This window comes from Myodes glareolus, chromosome 23, assembly GCF_982192425.1.
Source record: "Myodes glareolus chromosome 23, mMyoGla1.1, whole genome shotgun sequence".
Lineage (NCBI taxonomy): Eukaryota > Metazoa > Chordata > Mammalia > Rodentia > Cricetidae > Myodes > Myodes glareolus.
The window spans coordinates 33,189,175-33,215,714 of record NC_142048.1 but is presented as its reverse complement, the minus strand read 5'-3'; the positions used below and the strand labels follow the sequence as shown (position 1 = coordinate 33,215,714).

The window sequence follows — 26,540 nt, the reverse complement described above, 5'->3', positions numbered from 1 at the left end:
TCAAACATGATAAAGTAATTAAAATACCAGTAGCTTGTTAACAACATAAATGTGTGGTGGTTTAAATGAGAATGGACCCCACAGGCTCATAGGTTTAACTACTTGGTCCCCAGTTGGTAGAACTGTTTAAGGAGAATTAGAGAGTGTGGCCTTTTGGAGGGGGTGTGGATTCGTTGGAGGGGGTGTGGCCTTTTGGGAGGGGGTGTAGTTTTGTTGGAGGAGGTGCATCACTGGCAGCTTTGAGGTTTCCAAAGCCCAGAACCTTTCCCAGTTTGTCTCTTTGCCTTGTGTATGTGTATCAAGATCTAAGCTCTCAGCTACTGCTCAGTCCCATGCCTGATGGCCTGCTGCCATGCTCCCCACCCTGTTGGTCACAGACTCACCCTCTGAAACTGTAAGTCCCCTATAAACTCTTTTTTCTATGAGTTGCCTGGATCATGGTATTTTCTGGCAGCAATAGAAAAGTAGCCAAGACGACATGTACGTGTAAACACGGGTAAGAAGATGATGAGAAGTTACAATGCCAGCAGCATGGTCCTTCTAGTTATAAATGTAGGTTCCAGTAAAGGAAATGTCCTAGGCTATGGATTCCTCCTGACCTCCTTTGACAGTGGACAGCTCATCACCTGGGAACTAGCTAGACCTGGAGAGACTCCAGAATCCCCCGCAGTCCATGGTTCAAAGAAATATCTCACGGCCTTGCTGGTTTTTGCTTAAGGGAAAACATTTGAAATTGAGAAGGAAGAGGGTTGGAACTGAAAAGATTCCATGATTGTTTGAACCTGGAGTTGAGTTGTAGCCGTGTGTCGAAAATGGAGAGCCCCATCAGGGTATGCAGGATGAATAAGTTGCAGTCTCACCGAAGTCTGCACAGCTTGCTGACACTGGGAATCCTGTTTTTGTATGTATTACATTATTTACTCAATGGGTTGGGTGTGCACACACATGTATGTGCATGCATCATAGTGTGTGGGTGTAGCTCACAGGTCAACTTTGGAGAGTGCCCTTCCATGATGTGGGTCCAAGGGATCAAACTTAAATGTTTAGCTCCTGATGCAAGTGCTTTCGTGTACTAAACCATTTTGCCGGCCCCTAATCTTGTCTGTTCTAAGGTACAGATTACTGGATTCCACTGAGTAGACTGAGAATACTGACATCAAGGGACTAGGCAAGCAACCAGATTTTCCCATTTATCTCCACTGCTCATTAGCCAGTAATTGGGATTCATCTTTGTCTTTTGCTAATCAAAAAGTGGCAGTGAGCCATAAGACAGTCTTTGCTTTCCTCTCAGAACAGAGAAACGAAAAGTCATAACCATGCTCAATAATTTAAGTACAATCAAGAAATGAGTTTTTAGCGTTAATTTCGATCTTAATACCATCTGTAGAATGGAGCTAGGCAGATATTTAGAGCGATCAAATGACTATCAAATTGCTGAAGCCCGCATGGTAAATCTGTTATGTGACCTGGAGAACATTGCAGGGGTGACCTGGAGAACATTACACTGAGAGAGATCAGCCAGTCACAAAAGGACCAATATTTATTCCACTGATTCTAGGGATGCAATATAGTCAAGCAGAGAAATGGAGAGCAGAATGTTTAGTAGTTTCCAGAACCTGGTAGAAGAGAGGAATACCGGACTGCACTGGGCAGGGGTGAAGCTCTTCAGGCACACTGGATGCCGAGGCTCCAGAAATCTGCTGTCTGTTATGGCGCTTGTATTTAACACTGCTGATTGTGCCATTAAAATGTTTAAAGGAGGCAGATCTCAAACTGAGTCACTGCTCTGATAAAATGGGGAGAAGTTTTCCTGTCTTTGAGGCAGGGAAGAAACAGTTATAGGTTTTAATATTTTCCCAAATGTAAGAACTGGGAATTCTAAGTCAGGGTGGCCTCCCGCTCTGTACCCCTTATTAGCAGCTATCCAAGCAAGGATGAACCCTTAAACTGTCCCAGGTGACATTACTCTTCCTCGGCATTGGTAGGACACCCCTGTTTTTTGTTTTTTGTTTTTTGTCACCACTGATCAAATCAGCTTTCCTTAACAAAATAGCTTATTCAGTTTTGAAGTGAGAAACTGGGAAGCGTAAACTCAAGCTTTGTTCTTAAATATGGCCACTGGAGTATTTTAACTGGGGCCAAAGTTCATAGTGTCTGTTCCTAGGTAGTTTAAGTAGGCTGTAAGAGGAGGGGTGGTAGAGGATTTTTTTTTAACACTTTGCCTTCCCATGCCTCCTTCAGAAGTACCCACAGCAGTGTGGGTATCAAACGTTGGCAGACTAGTTGAACAAAGGTCACTGAAGTTGGAAACAATCAAAGAAGGGATCTACCCAGGACTGGGAAGCCTAGCAGGGTGCATGGCTAGGAGGCAACAGATGTCACAGGTCCTGGGAGGCCACGGGGCATTCTTGAGAGATTTTTTGGGAGATGTCAGATGGGCCCATAGTTAGATCTCAGTTCCTTATTTTATAATTTGAATAACATTAAGAGTTATCCTATCTCTGGGAGAGAGGCTCAGATTTTGAAACTATAATGTGACCCACCTTAGTGAGCTGAGCATTTAAAGATTTCAGCACAGAATTTCTGCATATAGTAAGCATTCAGCGAATGTTCCTTATCCGGCCCTCTCTCACTAACTGAGATTCCATCTTGCCTCCATCCAGCCTTTGTTCTGCTCAAACCAACCTCAGATTTTGGAGGATATTATAAGCTATAATGTTTCCATTCAAGAGTCTCAGGTTAGCATTTCAAACTTGAGGGCATCAAAATGCGACTGTATTCGGAGATACGGTCTTTTTTTTTTTTTCTTCAAGATTTGTTTATTTATTTTGTGTCTATAGTTGCTCTGTCTCATGTTTGAAGGATGCCAGAAGACAGCATCAGATCTCACTATAGATGGTTGGGAGCCACCATGCTGTTTTGGGGAATTGAACTAAGGACCTCTGGAAGAGCGGCTGGTGCTTTTAACAAAAACACTGTGGTATTTCTCGAGCCTGGAGATATCGTCTTTAAAGAGATTAAATTAAGCTAAAATGAGGTCACTGGAGTAGGGTCTAAACCATTATGTGTGGTGTCCATATAAGAGAAGAAATTCGTGCCCAGCAGTAGTTGCACATGCCTTTAATCCCAGCACTTAGGAGGCAGAGGCAGACAGATTCTCTGAGTGCTTGAGGCCAGCCTGGTCTACAGAGTGAGTTCCAGGACAGCCAGGGCTACATAGGAAAGTTCTGTCTTGAAAAACAGACAAGCAAAAAGAAAACGAGAGAGAGAGAGAGAGAGAGAGAGAGAGAGAGAGAGAGAGAGAGAGAGAGAGGAAATTTGAAAGCAGAGTGTAACAGAGGGAAGACATTGTGAAGACATAGAGAGATGGCGGCCATTGTATCCCAAAGAGAGAAGCTTTAGTGGCCACCAACCTTGTCCAAATGTTACTTTTGATTTTCTTGCCTCCTTTGTTTAAGGACCCCATTGTTTGCTACCTTGTGAGGACATCTCTGATAAAGGAATGGAGTGTGATTGTTGCAGATAAGGAAAGGAGGGCTAGGGTAAGAAATATGGGACACCTCATCATGCTGGACATGTTGGCATCGTCCTGTGACTTCAGCTATTCCGGGAAACGAGTGAGAGGGTGGGACATAACGGGGCAGCACAGTGGGACATTCTCAGAAAAGCCCATCCTATCCCAGCTTAGCTTGTTCTGTGTTGTTGCCCAAGGTGGAGTGTGATGTGATACATTTTCTTTTCAATTTCATCTAATCCTGGGGGGATGGTTTGGATAATTGCTAAAAATCGGTTTTCTTGTAAAACACTGAAGAAACAAACAAAAAAATGACATCATAATGACAGCTAGAGACAGGAAGGAAACGTAAGTAGTGGGGTAATGAGAAACTCGACCTGGACCCCGAACTCCTAGCCTTGCAGTCTAATGGGGTCTAAGGTGCCATGGAGCACTTGGTTTCGCTCTCAGTACACAGGAACAGTTTAGTTACTATGGTGATAATGTGTTGTTTTCTCTCTGTTTCTCTTCCTGCATCCCATCCATGCCAATAAAGGGCTGTGATTCCTGTAACACAATTAGCCAGGGAAGGGTTTTAAGTCTTGGAGGCATAACAGAAGAGTGGAAGTCTCTAGAGAAAGACAGATTATTGCAGGACATGGAGCAGGAAGAAGTTCCACTTAGTTCAGATAAAGTTAGACAAATGCACTTCGAATGTAGCCCGCAGTGGTTGCTATTGCATATGTCTTGATTGTTCCCAGAAGTATAAATAGAAAACATTTTATTGTAATAATAGAAGTGCTGTTATCCCTCCCCCCAAACAAATTATATTTGTCTTATATGAGGAGAATGTAGGTATAGTTGTCTTTGTTTCACATTAAAAGCAAAATGAGTTTGTGTTCATTAGGTTAAAGTGTTAGATCCAAAATAAACCTTCTCACTTTCAAGAAAAGCATCCTCACAAGTGTCATGCTAAGTGCCCCATCAAGACTAAAGTGTGGTTTTGTCTCATTACCTGTGTTAAGGATCAGTACCATTTTGTTGTTATTGATTTCATTGTGTCAGTATCGTCTGGCCTCCACAGTTCTGCATACACACACACACACACACACACACACGCATGCATACACACACACAAGAAAAAGTAAAATAAAAACTTTAATGAATTAAATAGTTGTATTGAGCATACTTATAATACATCTTCCAGAGATAACTATTTGGTTATAATATGGCTTTTGAGTTTTAATGCAATAGTATTTAATTACATTATTAATGTTACAAAGCACAGCCCAACTATGTCCTTAACTTCTATGTGTTCTTAACTTCTATGCCATCTCTCCAGGCATACTGCTTAATTCTTTTGTTGATATAAGTAATCAAATTATACTCAATTACTACTTATATTTTCAAAAATTAATTTGTATTTCTCATATATTTGAGTTGCATAATAAATATTATTAGAAAAGTATCCAAAGTCAAAGAGTGGCTTTTCTTAAATAACTATTAAAAGTAGCTATGGTTGAAAATAACATATTTTACATATCCTTACACAGTGAGAAAAGACATTTTAAAATTTGATAGCTCTGACATTAAACCAAAATTTTCAAGATGAGGCACTAATGTAATAATTGGGAAAATATGCTGGAAAAGGCATTCATTTCTTTCATAAAAATAAATCAGTGTGTTCCTGATATGTGTGGGTAAGTTATGTCCCTAGGTTGGGTACTGGTGTTTAACCAGTGGTGTGAGTTTGTTATGTCCCTAGTCTGGGTGCTGGTGTTTAATTAGTGGTGTTTTCCCTTTGAAGCTGGTTATTCACAGCTTTGCTTGTAATATCTTAGACACATATGGGATCACTTTTCGGAGCATACGAGAGGTCTCAATAAACAAAAGATAAATAGGTCATTGACCATAAGAAAGTCACAATTCCCTACAAATAGATAAAGGAAATCCATGCTTATATTTTTAAAGCAATACTAATCCTCACCTATAATAAGGGAAACTAGTATTACCACATTTCTGTTTTGTTTCCTCGTTTTGGGTGCCGGAGATCGAACCAAGTCCTGTACACGCTAGTCACCTGCCCTATGTAGCAGTGAGCTGCCTCTCAGACAAGGTTTCACTATGCCGCCCAGACTAGCCTTGAACTGCCTAGCCTCCTGCCTCAGCCTCCCTAGAGCTGAGACCCAGTTTTAAGATAATAGTCTTTCCTTTGGCCTTTGATATTGATTAAATTTAAAAATATTCATGGCTGTAAGAAATGTGATAGCGCTATAATATTAATGTAATTGAAAACGGCCTTTGGGGGCTATTACATCTCATTGTATAAACGCTAGCAAATCTGCTCTAAGTGTGGCTCTACATATAACTTGTTTGATTACAAAAGAGTATTTGTAGGTTTTGAAGTACACTTTTTGTGAAATACAAGTCATGGATGGCGAAAAATAGCTTTTAAGAAGATATCCCTAAAACTCTATCTGAGAAGCTAACAAATAATGTAATTAGTGATATTAGATTATCCATTTAATAGACTTCTGTTCCAGGACAGAGCGATTATCGGCTCACCCAAGCTGTGCTGATTTTGCTGAATGTCTCTTTGTTTTACCATTTCCCAATCTGAGTGCAGGAGTCCCGTGCTAGCAAGTAGAACTCTTTATGGCCCCAGTACCTCTGAAATGGTCATTAAGGTCACTCAGAGGTAGACCCACGGGTGGATCCGAATCGCTTTTGTGTGGCCTTGGTCTAGTTCCAAGAGAGAACAGGAAAGGGTTACAATCAGTAGGAGCCTAAGGAAAATGTGTGGCTTCCTGTGCTGAGCAGACACAAAGAACAATCTGACCTTGAATCTTTCCTATGCTGTCAGAGAAGCTCCTCAGGCAGTCTGAGAAGATCAACAGCTGACTAGACTCTCATCTGTAAGCAAACTTAATTGGCAGGTTCGAGAACCTAGGAAACTTGTTTCCACGCATGTGTGCGTGTATTGTGTGGGATATGTATTTGTGTATGTGGCATATGTGTGTGTGTGCGTGGTGTGTGTTGTTATTGCGTAAATGGTGTTGTATGTGTGGATAGGTGTTCATTCATGTGTGTGCAGGTGCATGTGCACATGCGTGCATGGATGTGTCGAGAGGCCAGAGGATAACTTCCCGTGTTATTCTTTATGAGCTGTCTATCTTAAGTTTCCAAACCTGTCTCGGCCTCCCAGGGCTGAATTTACAAGCTCATCCTGGATTTTTTTTCTTTTTTGAATGTGAATGCTGGGTATTGAACTCAAGGGCCCATGCTTCTAAAGCAAGCACTTTCATGACTGAGCTGTGTTTTCTCATCTCCAGTATGAGCCAGACAGGCACATGATATTTGGCTTGCAAATAGCTTACAAAAAAGTCTTACTAGCTTGCCAACAACTTAGACTTTAATTAGAAACTCCACAATTCTTGGTGAAGTCCATTTCCTCACTGAATCTCCAAAGTAGGTGGTTAGATATAGTACGTTTGACCCGAGAGAAATATTTGAAAAAGTGCAATGTTAGATATGTGAGGTCTTATCATTTTGTTTTTTATTTATTATTTTACTTATCAGAAATCTAGATGCCACAGTTCAAAGCCATGCAGGAACACAATTCAGCACACTACGTGCATGAGTTTTTAAATTCTTAGAACCATTCAGTAAGTGGCAGGCTGCTCCCTAAAGCCGTGGGCTCTGCGGTTCTAAAAATACTTGGGAAAGTGGTGGGTCAGATCAGATACCCCTAAAACTCTGTCACATGATCCCAAAATTGCAGCATGTTTTAAGGCAGTGACATTTCATTCTGGAGTAAGGAAAACTGAGTTGGGGGGGGGGAAAGAATAAGAAAAAATACATCCTTCTCTTGGTGCAGCTGAGAAATACCCAAGCTCCAGAAGACATTATTACTAACCCAGGAAAATCACATGGATTTTCATCCAGGGGTAAAGAGATTGTGTGGATTACTGAATGCAGTTCCTGTTCCAGCCTGTTTCAGATTGTCAGTGGCTCGTCCTCACCCAGCTGCTATCTTCAGAGGAAGCCCCTGAGGGCTAGTGGTTGTCCAAGCCTTGCCTGGGCCTCTCAATATTGCATATGGAGCAATGAGAGCCAGGAGCTGTTAGAATGTGGAGCATATGGGCTCCATTCACAGACATTTGGTTCTTTGAAGAGAATTGGCTAGACCGGTGGCTCAGTCATAAAGACCAATAAATACCTCAGGAAACGTAATGGGCCTGGAGAACACAATTTTTGATCTGAACTCTATAGTTGAAGGTCAATAAGCCAATCTACGGAGGCCCACAAGGGTCACACTTGAGGAGCACAGCTTTGCTACTTGAGGTGCACTGTTGAAGCATGACTGACTATAGCTCCCAGCCCCACCTCTCTACCCTCTGTCCACAGCGCTCACCTCTACTCTACATAAAGTTAAACAAATATTTAAAGAATGTTGGTATGAAGGGAAGCCAAGTCATCAATCTATTTTAATGTCTGTTTTGTCTTCAGGGCCCTCGGTTTGGATGAGTTTCGCATAACCTATGACCTTTTTTTCTTTTCTTTTTTTCTAGTGTCCATGGAGAACATTGGTGAACAAGGTAAAATATTGTGATGGTTGCAGAAATAATATCTTAAGAATAGTTTGAAAAAACAAATTGTATCTATTATATTTGGTTGGGCTTAAAAAACTACTCCTTGACAATATAGTAATATGATAGTTAATGGCATAGCATTTTTTTTTAATTTCCCAAACTAAATTCTGTCACAAATACTGTGTAATGGCCATAATTGTTTTGAAGATCCTTAATGCTCCCAGATCCAAGGATATGAACAATCTCCTGTCCCAGCTTGAACTACTTCATAACTAAGCTATCTACCTGCAGAGTTTATGAAATCTTGCCTCTGCTTGTGTTATGCTGATTTAAGTTCCATTTTAGATAATCCAGATTGTAAATGAATCCACAGGTATACATATCACAATTCTTTAGGAAAAAATGAAAATTTCTAGCGAAAATAAAACATAAAACACGTCATATTCTGCTTATTTATTTGTTTAGTTTTTGTTGGGAGTAGAGGCCTGGTGTCATCCGGAAAAGAGGTCTACCTCTGCTATGCAACCTCAGCCCTCAGACATGTCTATATTCTGACTTGACACATTTTCCTGCAATTGTTTACTTCAGAACTATGCTGATGTATTATTCAGATGGAATTGTTTCCAGTAGGATGAAATTATGATTTTCAATTTGTATTAGTACTTCAAGCCTTTAAAAGAACATACAGAGTGTGTTTATATTATTAAACAAATATACTCAGGATGCTTTTCCTAACAGTTGTCCTGTGTACTAAATCAGGCATTAGAACCCCCACAGGCAGAAATCACTTCCTCCAGATGGTCCCTGTTTACACATTGTCATTATAACCAGGAGAGCCACCAGTGTCAACCAGAGCTAAGCAAACAGGCAAGCGGCTTCTCAGATGGGAGCTGCTTTCTCTGCCTCTCCGTAAGCAAAGTTCATAAAGCCTGGAAGTCTGAACATTTGGTTAATATTGGGTTTACTCTTACATAACTGCCCCACTTTTACAGCTTAGAAAAAAATCTGATTAGCCAATTTGCAAAAAGATGGGCCTATGGAGGTTCTAGTCAGTGGATATAGAGGTAATGATACATTTAGAGATGTTAAAATATCTTGACTTCAGGTGATTTATTCAAAGAGTTGCACTTATTTGAATATGATATAAATACTGTTTATAGTATATCATTGTTAGTTTGAATATTTTGTGAATACCATGATCTGAGTAAAATTTCGCACATTACAGTGATGATTCTGTTTCTCTCCTTTCAGTTGTGAGCCTCATGGTTTATCATCTACTCTTTGCAATGTTTGTCTGGTCATACTGGAAAACCATTTTTACACTGCCCATGAATCCTTCAAAAGAAGTAAGTTAAAGCAATAGCAAAGTTATCTTGAAGAAAGCAATCATTAATGCTGACTTCTGAAAATGAATTGCCTTCTTTTCATTAGTTGTTACAAACTATTGAATATGGTCATATTTTTGGATTTTAAAAAAAATCTGTATATGTTAATAAACACTTGGGATTTTCACTAAGTACTTACTTTTACATATGGTTGAGTTATTCTATCAAATTTTTTATGCATTCTTTTCTTTTATACACACTTTAGAGTTGTGTATCCAGATAGATCAATAAGAGATAGATGATATATATATATATATATACACATACATACATAGATGATAGACAATTTATTGTCATTCCATACTAATTATTATACTAAATACATATTAGTTGTCTGGCAATCACCAGGAATAGCAACAATAAACTACTTAACTCATTTTCTCTGTGTTCAAGAGATCTATAGCTAGTCCACAACTTTTACACACACAGACTCCCTCTTTCTTATTGCTCTGTCTGTTTTGATTCCATGGACCACTACTTGGCTGAAGATGTAGCTCTAATTCCAGACATTGAGAATACATTATAGCCAGCAGGCCATAGACAGTAGGACAGAGGTGCCCTCTCCCTCGGTGACATTTTCTTCAAGTTATTGATTCCATTTCCACTTGCATTTAGATGGCTTCATTATGGCACACCTCACATGGATGTCTGGGAATGTTATTCTCAACAATCACGTCAGCCGCTGAAGAGAGGAGTGGTTATTGGGGGACCACTAGCAATCTTTAATACAGAGGCTTTTAAGTAGTAGCATATGACTAAATTAAAAGTGCATTTTTGAATATATCATGTTGCTCGTTTCTGGGTCTCTCGTTTGGGTAAGAGCAAAGGCATGGTATCTTCCGCGGCCTTTGCTCTTGGCATTTGCTGCAGTATATGTTTGCTGAATTTCAATAAACATTGTTGTTCATAGCATATTTTTAGTAGGCCAAGATAAAAACAAACCACAGCACTGTAAATTGTTCCCTAAAGCAATCAGTTTGACTTGAACCTGTGACCATAGAGGCCAATAACCATACTGTCGGCCCAGAAAAGGTGTTTGCGCAGAAATAATGGTATGTGTAGACTACAGTGCTTCGTGGACCATCTTTCTTTGTCTTTCTACTTCTTTCTCCTTTTCTATGTATTTTTCCTCCCTCATAGAGTGTTCACTTCTTGCTCATAATCTCTCTCACATGTCTTGGCCTTTGTGTAGGTCTGAAAAAAAATGCTGACTTCTATCAGTCGAGTGAGTGATGTCATCCACTCAGGTGGATACCAACCACCTCTCCGTTGATAACTCTCTCATCTTTTCCCAGCTCTGATTTCTTCTGAGAGCTTAATGGATGCGTCGCTCGGTCAGACATTCCACTTTGGGCAGGCCAGTGACACTTCATATACAGAGATCACTACTTTGTCATTCCCTAAACCGTAGCATGTCTGTTTCTTAAATGTAAGCGTCGTGCAGGCCTGAAGCCTGGGGTCTGTCTGTCTATGTCTCTGTCTCTGTCTCCCACTCTGTCTATCTCTTATTCACTCTTTCTATCTCTGCATGTCTCTCTGTCTGTCTGTCTGTCTCTGCCTCTGTGTGTGTCTCTGTCTCTCTGTCTCTGCCTCTCTCTGTGTCTGTCTCTTTGTCTCTCTGTCTTTGCCTCTCTCTCTCTCTCTCTCTCTCTCTCTCTCTGTGTGTGTGTGTGTGTGTGTGTGTGTATGTGTCCTCAATTCCTCCCTACCTACTTTTCTTTCTTTATCTTTCCCTCTTACCATCTCAGTCATCTCCATCATCAGACATGCTATACATCTTCATGGTTTTAAGTCTTACTGATGCCCCCTTCCCAGAGCCCTGCAAAAGTTTATCTTCCACCTTGAAGCTAGAGTGTTCCATCTAAAGAGAAATTTAACATTTAATCCACTGCACATGTCTGTTCTGTGACTGTATATTCTCCCACATGGTGAAGTCTGGTCTCCCTTGACTGGCAACAATAATCCTTGTCTGGGTCTCTGACTTCCTGTGTTATGTTCTTGTAACTCTTAACTCATGCAGCTTCCTGAATGTACCATTTCAGTATATTTTTCTATACTATTATTTCCATTTTCTTGTTAAAAAATTATTGTTTGTATTTGTACCAGCAACAGTTATCTCTCTTGAAATTCTCAGTTTAGTTTCTGGACCTCTTTTTCTTTATATCTGCGTTGGCGATCCTGTTTAATTTTATAATTTCATATAGTCTGCCATTGGTATAACTCTCATTAATACACTAGCCCAGACCTCTCTCCAGAACTCCAGACACATCTAAAACTATCCCTCTGACATCTGACAAAAATTTCAAATTCAGCATATGTGAAAACATTTGGATCTCCTACTCACTTTTCTAATCATATTTTTAAAGCGGTCCCATCTCACAAATGGCAGTTACATCTTCCATTCTCCAGACCAAAAGCTTTAGAGTTATCCTTGACTCTTCTTCCTCCTCGATCCCAGATACAGTTAGTAACTTAGCTTCAGGCTATAACTTTAGCAGATGCCTTCAGTGTGAGCGCATGCCCTCTCCTGCTGCCACTCTGAGTCAAGACGGTATAATCTCTCATTTACATATTTGCAGTATCACGTGAAGGGTTTCTCTAACTACACCATATAAAGCAGCAAACCTCTTAGGACAAGTGTAGAAATGAACCACAGTGAATTTAAAACTGGATGGGACTTTGCTGGGCAATTGTTTTACACAAAACCATATTTGTGGGTGTATGTGTGTGTGTGTGCGCGCACATGTGTGTGCAGTTACCCTCAGAGACCAGAAGAGGGTGTCAGGAACTGGAGTTAGAGGTGCTTCTGAGCCAGTTGGCATGGGTGCTAAGAATTGAACTTGGGTCCTCCGAAAGAGCAGAAAGTGCTCTTAACCACTGAGCCATCCCTCCAGCTCATATTGCTAATTTTCACAGCAGCGTAATATTCTCCTTGAATTATGTAATGACTGTTGTAAAGATACCCCGATTTTAAATTTAAATTCTATGGCTGACCCCAATCATATATAATCATATTATATATGGTACTGATATTAGCGAGTATGTATGTAAACTTTACCTATATTTTAAATTATTCCTTAATAAAAAATTCTTTGATGTAGAATTACTAGATCAAGAAAATTTCAGTTGCTTACCAAATTGCTACCCAGAAGGGACTGAAGTAATTTTCAATACTACTAGTTGTATTAGACTCTTGGCATTTTTGTTATTATGAAAACTCTGTTAGCAACTTAGTGGACAAACTGGGGGGTGTGTGTGTGTGTGTGTGCATGTGTTACACAAATTCTAATTGATATTAGTAATAAAAACCCAGAGTCAGATAGAATCGTTAATGCTGAAGATCAGAGAAGCAGAGCGGCCAGTCACTAGAGAGACCTTTGACCTCTACTGAATCTTCCTACTGAAGGGGCAATCCTGTCTCTATGAATACTCAGACTCAACTCCAGATTGCATACTCAGCCTGTGTCCTCAGACTGACTGCTGCTCAGACTGCCTTCTCAGACTGCTTGTTCAGACTACTCCTCAGACTGCCTCAGACTGCAATGAGCTCTTGTCTCCTCCCACTTATATTTCTTTTACTCCACCCAGCCATATCACTCCTGTCTGCACAACTGTAGCTTGAATTCTAGTTGATCTTAATAATAAAAACCAGGAGTCAGATATTAGGGGGTGAAAGCTGAGAGATCAGAGAAGTAGAGCGACCAGCCACTAGAGTTCTTACCTCTACCAGTGCTCAGATCAAAGGGGCGATCCCATCCTCAGACAGCATCCTCAGACTGTGTCAGACTGCACTGAGCCCCTGTCCCCTCCTGCCTTATATTCCTCTTTCTGCCCAGGGACCATGGTGCCATTCTCCAACCTCTGGGAGCACCAGACAGACACGTGCTGCATGTGCATGCCTGCAGCGGAAACTCCCATCCATACAAAGTAAATCTTAAACAAACAAACACAAATTTATATCCTCCCTTAACTATGTGATTGGGGCCAGCTTGATAGGTCCATCGATGGCAATGTCAGTTTTCCGCCTAACGATCCATAACCCTCAGTCTTATCAGGAGACAAATATCAGAAACGTTGCAATTAAATGGCCCTCTATACAACACCAGTACTACTCACAGCTACGTGGGAATAAGAAGGAACAAGAAAAGGAAAACATGAACGATGAAGGAAAATCTGAGACACTCCCAAGGCTAAAATGAACCTGAGGGCATATGGCGATTGAAAATACTTTGGGATTTCCATAATCCCATATTATGCAGATGTATGGAGTAGAAATACCAGAGTAGGAAAAGATATTCCAAAACAGAAAATCTGAATATCTATGCTGAACTTTATGCTAGGCACTTCAGTTAATAGTGTGTCAATATTACTTTTATTAAAGTGCCTAAAGTGCCGTGCTATTGTAAGATATTAATATGGGAAACGGTGATGGGCTATATAGAAACGTTAGAAACTTTACAGTATTTTCTCAATTTGTTAAGGAAATGTACTATATTCTTTAAAAATAAGATAAAATTAGTCTAACAGAAGCAAAACCAGGATTATGAAGAACTGTGACATCTGGAGGTTGGAGAATAGATCAGGAGTTAGCGGCTCTGCTTTCCAAATTGCTCAGTACCTTCAGATACGTACAGTTAGCATCTTCTAATCTGTGGACTGGCAGGACTTTGCCTACCATAATGTTCTGGAAGAGGTAGAAATCTATTTTTGACCTCTATATTATGTGAGTAAGATTATGCATTTGATTTCTTGGAGCTGGTCCAGGGTGTTCTGATTTAATTTATTAATTTAAGCATTAAACATGCGAGGGTCTTCCATGCCTAACACACCCTAGAAGTTACCCATAAGGTGAAAAAGACCCGGAAACTCGGTGAAAAGTCATAAAATGTTGAAGATATCAATGCATGTGACAGTTCTTAAAAGTCGTTTACTAAGCCAATTCACTGAAAATTTACAGCACCTGGTTTTAAGTCAGTTTCAGGAATGGTAATAAGAGGAGCTAGGGAAATGGCTCCGATGAGGATGCTTGCTTGGGATGTAAGCACGAGGCCCTGAGTGTGAATATGAAGCATCTAAGTAGGAAGCCAGGAGTGGCTTTTACATTAATGGACCTGCAGTTTTAGGATCAAGGCAAGCAGAATATCATGCACACAAGAATATTATGCCAACGTAAAAGTTATCTACACTTGAAAGCTGAAGTTTTGTTTTGTTGTGGTTTTAGTTTATTTCTGGGAGGGCAAAGACTTAGGCCCAGTGTCATGAGCAAATTTTTATTGAATAATCTGTCATGACATAAATGACATTTGTGTCACCTTAATTTCTTTTTTAGAGACAGAAACTCTCTGGGTAGCCAAGGCTGGTCTTGAACTCACAATCCTCCTGCCTCAGCCTCTTGAGTGTTAAGATTACATGCGGAGCCATGCCCAGCCCCAGGTTGATTTTCTTTTAAAAATCTCTATTCTGTGAGAGCTTCATTAGCAGCTCCTCCTGGAATACAGCTCAAAATTGCAGCGAACTTCCCTTTCATATATGCTGGCCTAGGTTCAATCCCTGGTCCTGGCAAATAAAGTATATAATGTACAATTTAAAGAATAATCAAATGAAAATGCCCAAACATTCAGCCGATACATAGAATAGTCTTAAGTTTCCCACCTGCTATACAGTTCACAGTTGCATGCCCCTACCCTCCCCAAGAAGAAACAACTGTTCTGTGTTTTGTTTTAATTATTCCCTTCTTTATAATTTTAACACATATGACTGCCCTTATTGGTAAGATAGAGGCTCCTTAGCTTCTTGATTGTGAAACTTTGTAGAGAATGTGTTCTGTAAGATAATTTGTGGTTGCTCTTTTCAGCAAGATACTGAGATAAGGTCCTTTATTGTTCAGTCATTATAGCTCATGGTGAAGCACCAGGAATGGGTTTAGATGTGTCCTGTCCTGATTCATTTACCCACTACCCTTTGATAGGTGTTGGACTGAGCACTGTGGCTGATCTGGCACACACCTTCTGGACCTATTTATAGGAATTCATACAGTACCAACTTTGGGACTTTTGTATGTATGTGTGATTATCTTGTAGGAGCCTAAACAAATTTTTGTTTTTCTCAAATAAATATGGTCAATTGGTTGAGTCAAAATGTCAATATAAGCAACAAATGAATACTTAGATATTTGAGTACCAAATGGGATCCTGTGTGACAGTTACACTTAAGTTCAAAAATGAGAATGTATATCTAATTGTTTTTCTTCTACTTCTGTTCCTGATTATATCCAAGTGAAAAATTCATCTGCTAAGCCTTGCATTTTTACTGTGCCATCTTATCAATTACATAACTAATATTTTGACAGAATTATTCATTTTATAAACTATTTCCTACATTCTGTTCCATTTAAGCTTAAAAACATTTATGGAAATAGGTATAATTACTATTATTATCATCATATTCTTTTTCAATATTCATAAAGTAGTTATTTGAGAGGTTAAGAGACATGCCCAGATTGGGAACTCTATCAGCTTCTCTGAATATACTATATATCATTAATATTTTATAACTACCTTTGAGTGTAATAGAGCAGACAAACGGGTTGTCATTCCTTTGGAAAATACTGATTAAAATTTAAATTTATTCCTCAGTTCCATCTCTCTTATGCAGAGAAAGAACTGCTGGAGAGAGAGCCAAGAGGAGAAGCCCATCAGGAAGTTCTGAGGCGAGCAGCCAAAGACCTTCCCATCTATACCCGGACCATGTCCGGAGGTAAGTACTGGTAATCCAGAAAAGCCCGCAAATGAGTAATGGCTGTTGGAAAGCATGCTTATATTCATAAGCCGTCAAGTGCTCGTTGGAGTGTGCTGTGCTCTTTCCTGGGTTGCTATTAAGTCTTCCTATTCAGTTCCATAAAACAGAACAGAAACGTGAGTCACACTGCGGCAGCGAGAGCTCAGAACTGACTCTAATTCCATCCCTCCTACTTTGTCGTGACTTGGTGATGATGTAAGGACCGCTCCAGTCTTTATCTGTAGTAGAAAAATTTTGCTTTTAAAGTTTTAATTATAAACCTTCCTATTTGTATTTAAGGAAGCAGTGTCTACAATGGATGTAAAGCTAATAATTTTGCGAGCATTTTTTTAAAAAAATAAGACTAAAGTAGTAATTGTGTGAATTATGTAAAACATAATTAAGGTACTGCTATCTTTTTTATTTTAGATGTTATTTGATGTTATTTACTCGTCTCTCATACAATATACCCCTGACCGTAGCTTCCCCTCCATCTGTTCTTCCCAGTTCCCCCCTCCCCTCTCCTCTAGATCAACTCCTCCACCCGCTTCCCCCAGAAAAGAGCAGACCTCCCAGTGACGTCAACAGAACACTGCACAACAAAATACAATGAGATCAGGCACATGCCCTTATACCAAGAGTGGGCAAGGCAGCCCAGAGGAGAAAAATGTTCCCAAGAACATACAAAAGAGTCAAAGACACCCCCACTCCCACTGTCAGGAGTTCCCCCAAACCTATAGCCATTATATATACATACATACATACATACATAGGACCTATCACAGACCCATGAAAGCTCTGGATTGCTGCTTTGGTCTCTGTGAGGCCCCAGGAGCCTTGCGTAGTTGATTACCCAGCTGTTCTCACTCAGCATTCCCAACCCCTCTGACTTCCACAATTCATAATCCCTGTCTTCAAAGAGTTCCCCAAACTCTGAAGGGAGGGACTGATGTTGAGACCTCCAACCTGGGCTCTCTCTTTGCCTAAGGTTTGGCTGTGGATCTCTATCTGCTCCCATCAGTTGCTGGAGGAAACCTCTCTGATGATGACTGAACTAGGCACCAATCTGAGTAGAGCAGAATATCATTAGGAATCATTTCATCGACTTATTTTTTTCTTTGCCAGTCAAGTTTGGTTCTATGGAAACTGTTATATAAATAACTTAAATTAATAGGAAGCCTACTTCACTTACATTTTAAAGTAATTTAACATCTAATTAAGTCACTGTCTTAAAAAACCAACACACAGCTAGGATATGGTGACTCACGCCTTTAATTCCAGCTCTCTGGAGTCAGAGGCAGGCAGATCTTTGAGTTCAAAGCTAGCCTGGTCTACAAAGTGAGTTCTAGGAAAGTCAGAGCTGTTACATAGAGAAATCCTGTCTCAAAAAAAAAAAAAAAACAAAAAACAAAACAAAAAACACACCACCACCAACAACAACAACAAAATCCCAAAACAACAACAAAAAAAACTACATGAAGTACAGGTAATTACTGCCAAGACTTAACCCAGATATGTTTTGTGACTTTAAACTTCTGCTTACCCATTATGGCCCATTAGCCCATTTGTCTGTTGAGTACTTAAAACATGGCTAGACCAAGGTGAGAATTCTTAAATATAAGATACACAAATGCTTTCAAAGATTTAGCATACAAGAAATATAAAATGCCTCATTAATATTCCTATGCAATTTGCATTTGCTTTGAGCTCACATTAGAATCGAATTGAATCTACGTCTAACACAGTTGTCACTGTTTCCTACAATCTAGTGCATCCTGTGAGGTGTGTGTAGAGAAATAGCATCTCAAATTCAGCCTTCCAGATAGATTGTGCTCTCTGGACTATTGAAGAAAAGGTGTCATCGTTACGTGCAAGAACCAAAATCCTGTATTGAAATGCTTCTTACAGTACTTGCTTCTAACCTTGTATCAGAATCAACAGAGATGTGAGCCCTTTTCTAATTTATGGAACCTCTAGGGTGTGATTGCACATTCTAGACGACATCTTTGTGCTGTGTTCCTGCTCAGTTATGCACAGGAATAAATTGACTTAGCTGAGGAAGACTTTCTGTTGACCAGTAGAAATGATCACACCTTCCCCTTGAGAGCCATACCGCAACTACTGATGACAGAGAACGAACTCCTAGAGAGATTTTCCAGGAGGTCCAAGAGGTCTTTTGTTCTTGGACAATCTCTCCAGGGAAGCCTGTCTCTAGGCAAGTGTTTTCATTCTCTGTCGTTAAACTGAGTTGAATATCATTTCTTAAGTCAAATTTAAATTTAGTGTCCTTTTCAGAGTTTAAATCCTGAGTGAAGATAAAAAGTCATTTAGCTGTATTTTCAGTGACTTGTTAAGGTTAAGACTAAGTGAACTTTTTGTTCCTAGCAATCCGATATTGTGACAGATGCCAACTTATAAAACCCGACCGCTGCCATCACTGTTCCGTCTGTGATAAGTAAGGAAACCTTTGCTTCTCAAACGTCTACACGCTTGGGGTTGTGTTTTCAGTGTTGTGTTACTGCTTTCCCGATTGTCATACAGCCCATGTGCATACTGTTTAGGGCACTGTTTTGATACACGAGTGGAATTAGTTCTTGCATTAACTGCAGTGTAGCTTATGGCTGTACTTAATGCCGTTTCCCCCGGGCTCACGGTGACGTAACAGGCACATTTTTAGCAAGTCTTACATGGCAAGTTCAACTTTAGCAAATGTTACTTCTGTGGGTGTTTTCCGTCTTTAGAAAGACACCTTGATTGACTTCTCAGACTTAGATGTTGTTGTCTACTTAATATGTGACAGACACAGAAAGACTTGTCCTAAAGATTGATACTAAGGAGCAAATTTATATAAAGTTTGTGTAAATCTGTGAATATTTTCCACATTTTAATGCAAAGTAGTCTTGGACCAATAACAGTCTTTAAAAAGAAGTTGTATCTTAAGGAATGTACATTTTGGTATTTTATTATTCTGATACAACTAGAATCAGCTATAGTATCTGTTTTAGATGAGAATGTCTGCTCTTACTGGTTTTTATTTTTAAATAAGTAATTTTGTAATATTTTGCATATCACAACTGTTAGAAATGTTTTTGATTTTCTTTTTATAATGAACATCATAAGGTGTCGTGTTTTATTTTTTGGATATTTTTAGATGTATTTTGAAGATGGATCATCATTGCCCATGGTGAGTATGAACTTGAAGCAAGTTTGAATCAATTATTAACGTTAACTTAGCATAAACTGAATCACTTTTTCCAAATCTTTACATTGATCAGTCACCTAGTCCTAGAGACGCTTCCGGGTTTAGTTCTAGTCTTTACTGAACTTCAAGGAGCCTTCATTTGGCAGCGTTTCCATTAACTAATTTTAAAACGAGTGCATTAATAACCTGAAAGTTAATTTTACATGTTTTCCCTATACAAAGAGTATTCTTTTATGCACATATATAAACATAGATGCACTAAAATGCTTTCCAGAAATGTAAATATTTATACATTAATTATATATTACATTAATTAATAATTCCTCAATAAATGTTTATGGTAAACTTTTTAAAATTGATTTTTATTGAGCTCTACCTTTTTCCCCGCCTCTCCCCTCCCCTTCTACCCTCTCCCAAGGCCCCCATGCTCCCGATTCACTCAGGAGATCTTGTCTATTTCTACTTCCCATGTAGATTAGATCCATGTATGTCTCTCTTAGGGTCCTCATTGTTGTCTAGGTTCTCTGGGATTGTGATTTGTGGGCTGGTTTTCTTTGCTTTATGTTTAAAAACCACCTATGAGTGAGTACATGTGATAATTGTCCTTCTGTGTCTGGTTACCTCATTCAAAATGTTTTCTAGCTCCATCCATTTTTTCTGCAAAATTCAAGATGTTGTTTTTTTTTTCCTGCTGTATAGTACTTCATTGTGTAAATGTACCACATTTTCCTTACTTATTCTTTGGAATGGGGCATTTAAGTTGTTTCCAGGTTCTGGTTATGACAAACAATGACGATATGAACATAGTTGAGAGCATGTCCTTGTGGCACGATTGAGCATCATTGGGATATATATCTAGAAGTGGTATTACTGGATCTTGAGGAAGGTTGTTTCCTAATTTTCTGAGAAATCACCACACTGACATCTAAAGGGGCTGTACCAAGTTGCATTCCTACCAGCAATGCAGGAGTGTTCCCTTTAAACTTTTAACAATTTATTTTAAATGAAACGACATTGAGGGGTAGAATCGTAAGCACACAAATAAACAGATATGTTTAAACAAGATTTTCTACTTAGAACTCACTCAATTTTTTTTTTACTATTTTTAAATCATTAATGTAAGTGACTTTATAGAAGGCTGTCTGAAAGACCCACAAATGAAACTCGATTTCTCTACTCTTGTTACCATTTCTGTATACATGTTAATCATGTTGAGGTTGCTATGGCTGAATTCAAGCTTTAATCATATTTACTGCACAAGCTTTACTTCTTCCAGGGATGACACTCAGAAGAAATAGGAGTGCTCACAAGTTTACACTATACTTTTTTTTTTCTGTATGCATTGGAAATGATTTTCCTAGGAGCAGGGAGTATAGAGGAAGACTTAGGATTTATACCTTCTCATCTCTTACCATTATCCCTCTCCCTTTTCTTCAGCAATTTTTTGAAAATGTTAAGAGTAACCAACTCCTATCATAATGGTGGTCTTTTAAACATCGGTATGAATGACCCATTTTGTATTAATTTACACTTGCATTTGTGGTGTGGGAGAATTGTCTATATTCTGTCAATCATGTTTTAAATAAAACGCTGATTGGCCAGGCAGGAGGTGAAGGCCAGACAGGACATGGAAATGATGCAAAGAGAGCAGGAGAATTCTGGGGAGGAGGAAGTTGATTCCTCCCACTCCTGCCCAGATCACCAAAGCAGCAGGATGTGAGCTGCCCCACTGTAAAAGGTGCTGAGCCACATGGCTAACATAGATCAGAAAAATGGGTTAATCAAGATGTGAGAGTTAGCCAGTAAGAAGCCTGACCTAATGGACCAATCAGCATTATAACTTACAGAGTCCTCTGTGTGATTGATTTTCATTGGGGCTAAACAGCTGGGGGAGCTGGGCAGGACAAAAACACAAACAAGCAGGCCCAGCCTTTTCATGTTACACATTTGTTCTTTTGTTCCCCATTCTTTTCCCACCAAACCAATATCCTCAACTATAAGTCTTCCTAATTTTCACTCCCCCCCCTTGTCCCATTCCCCCAGTGCTCCCCACACACAGCGCCATTTAAGTTTTCTGGTAGTGAGCAGCTTCTCTGTTTGATAACATCCCTCAGTCTTAGGAACCTGTGTGTGCTTCCTTACTTCCTCATCAGGACTTCCATTTACCTGAACAAGTTTGCTCAGCTCACAACACTGTCGGTCCAGAAGGACCAGGACTTTACCACCCAAGATCCTTTCAGCCAGGGAGAGACTGACTAATAATTCCATTTCTCTCTCTCTTGCTACATCTCCAGCTCTTTTTACCTTCGTTGTGTAAAAACAAGCACGCAAACCTACCTACCGCTACCAAAGCTGTGCTTGTCTCAGAGTCTGCTTTGAGAACTCAGATCGCGCCATCTCACTCCGAATCTCTCTAGATTCCTGTGCAACCTAAGCATGATTAGCAGTGATAAAATCGTCAGGACAGAGAGTTGATGCTAATTTTTCCATCTTAATGAAAGAGCGTGGCACAAAAGCATGAAGGTGGCGATGGTGGTGGCGGGGGAGAATCCGATTTGTTCCTGGTCAGCGAATCCCACAGCTCTTGCCCTCCACTGATACAAACATAGAGAATTATGGCATCTGCTCAGGGCAGTCTTCCTAAACCAGCAGAATAAGAAACCTACTGATAAGTTTTAATGGTCTTTCGAACTTTGACAGGCTAAACAGACTAGCTGGAAGACTGCAGTATTTAACCAAGTTAAGCTCCCACAGCATAACTTCTTTGATCTCAGAAGTTTAACTGTTTCCTGCCCGGGCATTTCCCAGGCTCTACCTCTGTTCCCACCACCATCTTCCCTGCAGCCCCCTACAGAGAGCAGCAGCCTTATCAGTCCGTGAATGACTGGCTGCCAAGTGCCTCATATTTACAGGTCTGGCTGGGCATTTTAAATTACCTAATAGGATTTAGGAGATCAGACTCACCCTTGTCGTTTTAACTAGGTAAGAGCTTCTGTAGTGTTTATTTTTGGGGATTTTTCTTTTGGAGGAACGATTTGACCTTTAGTAGAAAATTTTAATTAATTATATTTATAATACTTTGGTATGCTTATCCAATATCTTCTTCAAATAAATCCAAATAATTTTAGCTTAATATGTTAAATTCTCCAAGTGTTTTAAAGACCATACGTAAAAAAAAAAAAAATAATGTTATCTTTCTATACCGGGGACAGATAAAAGTAGAAATCATTTGTCATGAAGCTCAGCAAGGTTGAAAACTGATCTAAGTCACACAGTTTTGTTTGGGGACCTGAAAATCAACTTTCTTCCCAATGTATTGCATTCCCTTTCTAGTTTAGATCCAGAAAGTAGCTTTTGTGAAACAGCCCACAGCTATGATTTGCACCAAACTAAAATGACGTAACCCAAAATGTGATGTTTCTGCATAAAGTTGATTGCTGTCCTTTCTGGCGGATGCTCGGGTGCAGTGGGATGCTGACCACAGGGAGTCTACACTAGGCGGTTACAATGTCTCAGCAAGAGCAGTTGTGAAAAGAGTACACTGTTATTGCTCAAGATGAATACTCTTCCTCTGCTTCCTCTTGAAAGACACCTTCCAGAATTTTCTATGAATATGTAGCAAATGGTGAAGTACTTGGTTTTGATTTCACATTCTGTATTCATGGTTTTTGCACAGCAAATCACCCCAGCAATCTTAAGCATGACTTTCAGTAAGCTAAATTAGGTGTAAAAAAAAAAAAAACTGATCAAAATCATCTTCTTTCTGTAAAACGTTCTTCACCGTTTCACAAAAGCCTTTTTGCATTCCTGCAGAAAGGAGCCAGGGGTGCTAGTCTCTGTGACTCAGATCACAAGGGCCCTTGTTTACACACCCTGCACGGGGTCTCCCAGCCTACCACCCCAAGTTATCTACTTTGCCTCTTGAAAACAGCACAAACAAGCAAAGGCAATGTCCTGCATTCTTTGAAGAGGGATCGCATTAGAGGAACCCTGTACAGACTGTTTCCAGTATTCTTTCTTGCCATTATTCCATCCCGGTGCCATAAAAAACAATCTCAGAGTTCTGTTCGCGTCCTCACAGGGCCCTCTGAAGCTGCAGACATAACCGTTAACAAGTAATATGCGATTTTGCTTATTTACGAATCACTTCTCATGAACAAGACCTTTAAGTTCAAGATTACTAAATCTCCTGTTGTTTCCTCTACATTCTGCTCTTTGAGGTACAGAATCATAGTTCATGACAGTATAGCTTTTTTTAAAAAAAGAAAGAAATAAAGAAAGAAAGGAAGGGAGGAAGAAAAGAAAAGAAAAGAAAGAAAAGAAAAGAAAAGAAAAGAAGAAACAGTAAAGTGTTCTGTTTCTTTACCAAGGTCAGTGGGGGTGGGGTGAGGTCAAGGAAGGAAACAAAGAAGGGCTCAAGAGGGGACAAGAGCAGGACCGAGAGGAAGCAGTAGGCTGGTCATCCCACTTAACTGCCAGTTAACTCCATCACCTGTAGCTGCCGCTTTAGCCACGGAGGATCACAGAGTCACGCCCTGATTTGTGGAAAATAGGAAAACTGAGAAAGTGACTACAAAATAATATGTACTACGTTTTGTGTCGTCGATATTGGTAGTTGTGAGTCCGCTCTCCCCCCCCCCCTCAACCCATCCTATAATGATTTTAGAAAAGGAACTTAGGATTCATGAATTTTCATATTTGGAATCGTAGAGTGTGGGGCTGGAATTCAGAAATTACTGAGCACGTATTTTGCAGTAAAGAAGATGAAATTCTAATAGGCTACTTCACACCCCCAGAATCATATAATTATATAATTGTAATTATCAAGTGATTGCTAAACTCTATCTAGCTCCCATTCCTTTTCTTAATTATTCCATTTAATACACTTGGATAATTTATTTGCCTCCATGATGGTATGCAATGAGGAGGGTCAAAGAGACTTGATCCAGTTTTGGAAAACCTAAAAGACTAATTTATTTAATCCCAGTTAGAAATGGAATTGAGAGATACCTGTTCCTCCAAATTTCTTTGACTTTGTTGGGTCTGTCACAACGTCTCTGTCTTGAGATGTGTGTTCTTTTTTAAATATTTATTTATTTATTATGTATACAATATTCTGTCTACATGCATGCCTAAAGAGGGCACCAGGCCTCATTACAGATGGTTGTGAGCCACCATGTGGTTGCTGGGAATTGAACTCAGGACCTTTGGAAGAGCAGGCAATGCTCTTAACTGCTGAGCCATCTCTCCAGCCCCAAGGTGTGTGTTCTTTATGCAATTCATTGTATATGAGGCACAGTGACATTAATTGTAATTTATTAAAGCAATATTAAATATCATATGTTGATTATTTAAGCACAAAAGTTCCTTTTAAATGTTTTAGAAAGTGTAATGCTCCTTATGAATGAAATGCTAATGAACTTTAATTGAACATAAACAAAAAACTATGCTATGCTTAAGTATATTTATCCCTAGACTGGATCTGTAACTCACTCAGACTTTTGCTTTATTGGCAGGGTGAACAATTGCGTTGGATTTTCAAATTACAAATTCTTCCTCCTTTTCCTGGCGTATTCTCTGCTGTACTGCCTTTTCATTGCTGCTACAGATTTACAGTATTTTATCAGGTTTTGGACAGTAAGTCATGACTTTAGTGCCTTTGCTATACATAAATGTTCCACAGTGAGTTATTTCAGACCCTGACTTCCCAGGGTTAGTCTGTGAACCGCCAGTCCTCATGAATTGCTTTCTGTGTTTGTGCATCCATCAGCTTCCCAGCCAATGTGCTCGGAGCTTTCTCAGTAGTCTCTAGACACATCCAGATCTGCACAGTGCACATGGATATTTTTAGTTTGTAACCAAGGCATCGCTGTGCCCTTTCCATCTCAGGGTCCGGCAAACAAGTTCTGGTCTCCCATGGTCTGTTTGCCTCCGTGCCTTGTTGTCAGTTTCTTATTTATTTGCTTTGTTTTGTTTTACTTTTTGTTGATTTTGCAGTATAAAATGATCTTTAAACACGCTGATGAAACCTACTGTGTCTCGATGAGACTGGTGTGTCTTGTGGAAAAAAATACATGCTTCATCCAGGCATTAATTATAGAACAAATAAGGGGCATTCAGGCAAAACCCCACATCTAATAAGGTTGTGACTTGGTCAGTGGATGCCAAAGGCTTTATGAGAAGAGAAAATCAACCCTGTGCTTCCTCCAGATCCAGTTCTCATGGATCCATTATTCAAGACAATCTTGTGAACCATAACTACAGTGAAGAATGCGAACCGACTACATAAGCAGATTGTTTTTTCAGTATTTAAAAATTAAAGTGTTTCCTCCTTGGGTGTTGAGTGTCTTAACAACTGTTATGTGGGCAATGTTCTGTATTTTTATTGCGCTTTCCATTGATAATCTTTAGGTAGTTCTTTTTATATATACTATATGCTCTAAAGAAAGACAAAGCAAAACTGTGGAGTGTACACACGATCCAGAAACATTCCTGGCAAACACGAAATGATAGTAAAAAAGCATTTTACTCCTTGCCAGGATTTCTTTCTCATAGGATTTTATTTGATTTTCATCAAACTATCTTTCATTATGGCAAGAATTTCTGAATTGCTAGGTAATTTGTATGAGATTGAAAGCAAATGTAATGCTAAAGAGCTCCGGAATGCTCGCTGTGTGCTAGTCTCATTGTTAAGAAGAAGAAAGACACATGTGGGCTCCTAGCATTCAAAGATACCACCACCATTTCCAGTTAATGACTGATCCCCATTGAATGTCTCCCAGACTGTAATCTCAACGCCCTCCGTTCTCATGGGTGGTTATCATTCCAAACCTCAAATATATCTAAGCAGGAAGGACCAAAGTTCCTGTTGTTCAGACTTTACTGTCAAAAGCTGCCAGTTAAGGTCTTGTCTTTTCCATCAATGGCGAGTATGGCAGGGAAGTGAAACACTGTGTTCACGTCAGAATGGGAGCTTCTGGCATCTCCAGTGCCTCTCTGAATGCCAGGCCCCCAGGCCTTCACTCTCAACCAGCCCATCTTCTTGGATGTGCAAACAGTGAGGGGCAAGCAGGTTTTGCCCTGTTGGCTGC

The 26,540-nt window shown here is 39.7% G+C and overlaps 1 protein-coding gene across 2 annotated transcripts in view; it reads left to right on the top strand.

The window, feature by feature from the left end:
- Nucleotides 1–26,540, top strand: part of Zdhhc2 (zDHHC palmitoyltransferase 2) — a 57,190-nt gene that overhangs the window by 13,906 nt on the left and 16,744 nt on the right. The window contains exons 2-7 of one of the 2 annotated variants that reach the window (XM_087900742.1): nucleotides 8,065–8,091; nucleotides 9,337–9,431; nucleotides 16,106–16,226; nucleotides 18,633–18,702; nucleotides 19,399–19,431; nucleotides 24,966–25,086. In XM_087900742.1, coding sequence (XP_087756868.1) covers nucleotides 8,065–8,091; nucleotides 9,337–9,431; nucleotides 16,106–16,226; nucleotides 18,633–18,702; nucleotides 19,399–19,431; nucleotides 24,966–25,086 — 467 coding nt within the window. Of the gene's footprint in view, nucleotides 1–8,064; nucleotides 8,092–9,336; nucleotides 9,432–16,105; nucleotides 16,227–18,632; nucleotides 18,703–19,398; nucleotides 19,432–24,965; nucleotides 25,087–26,540 lie in introns of those variants that run through there. The other variant, XM_087900743.1, reaches the window with a different exon arrangement.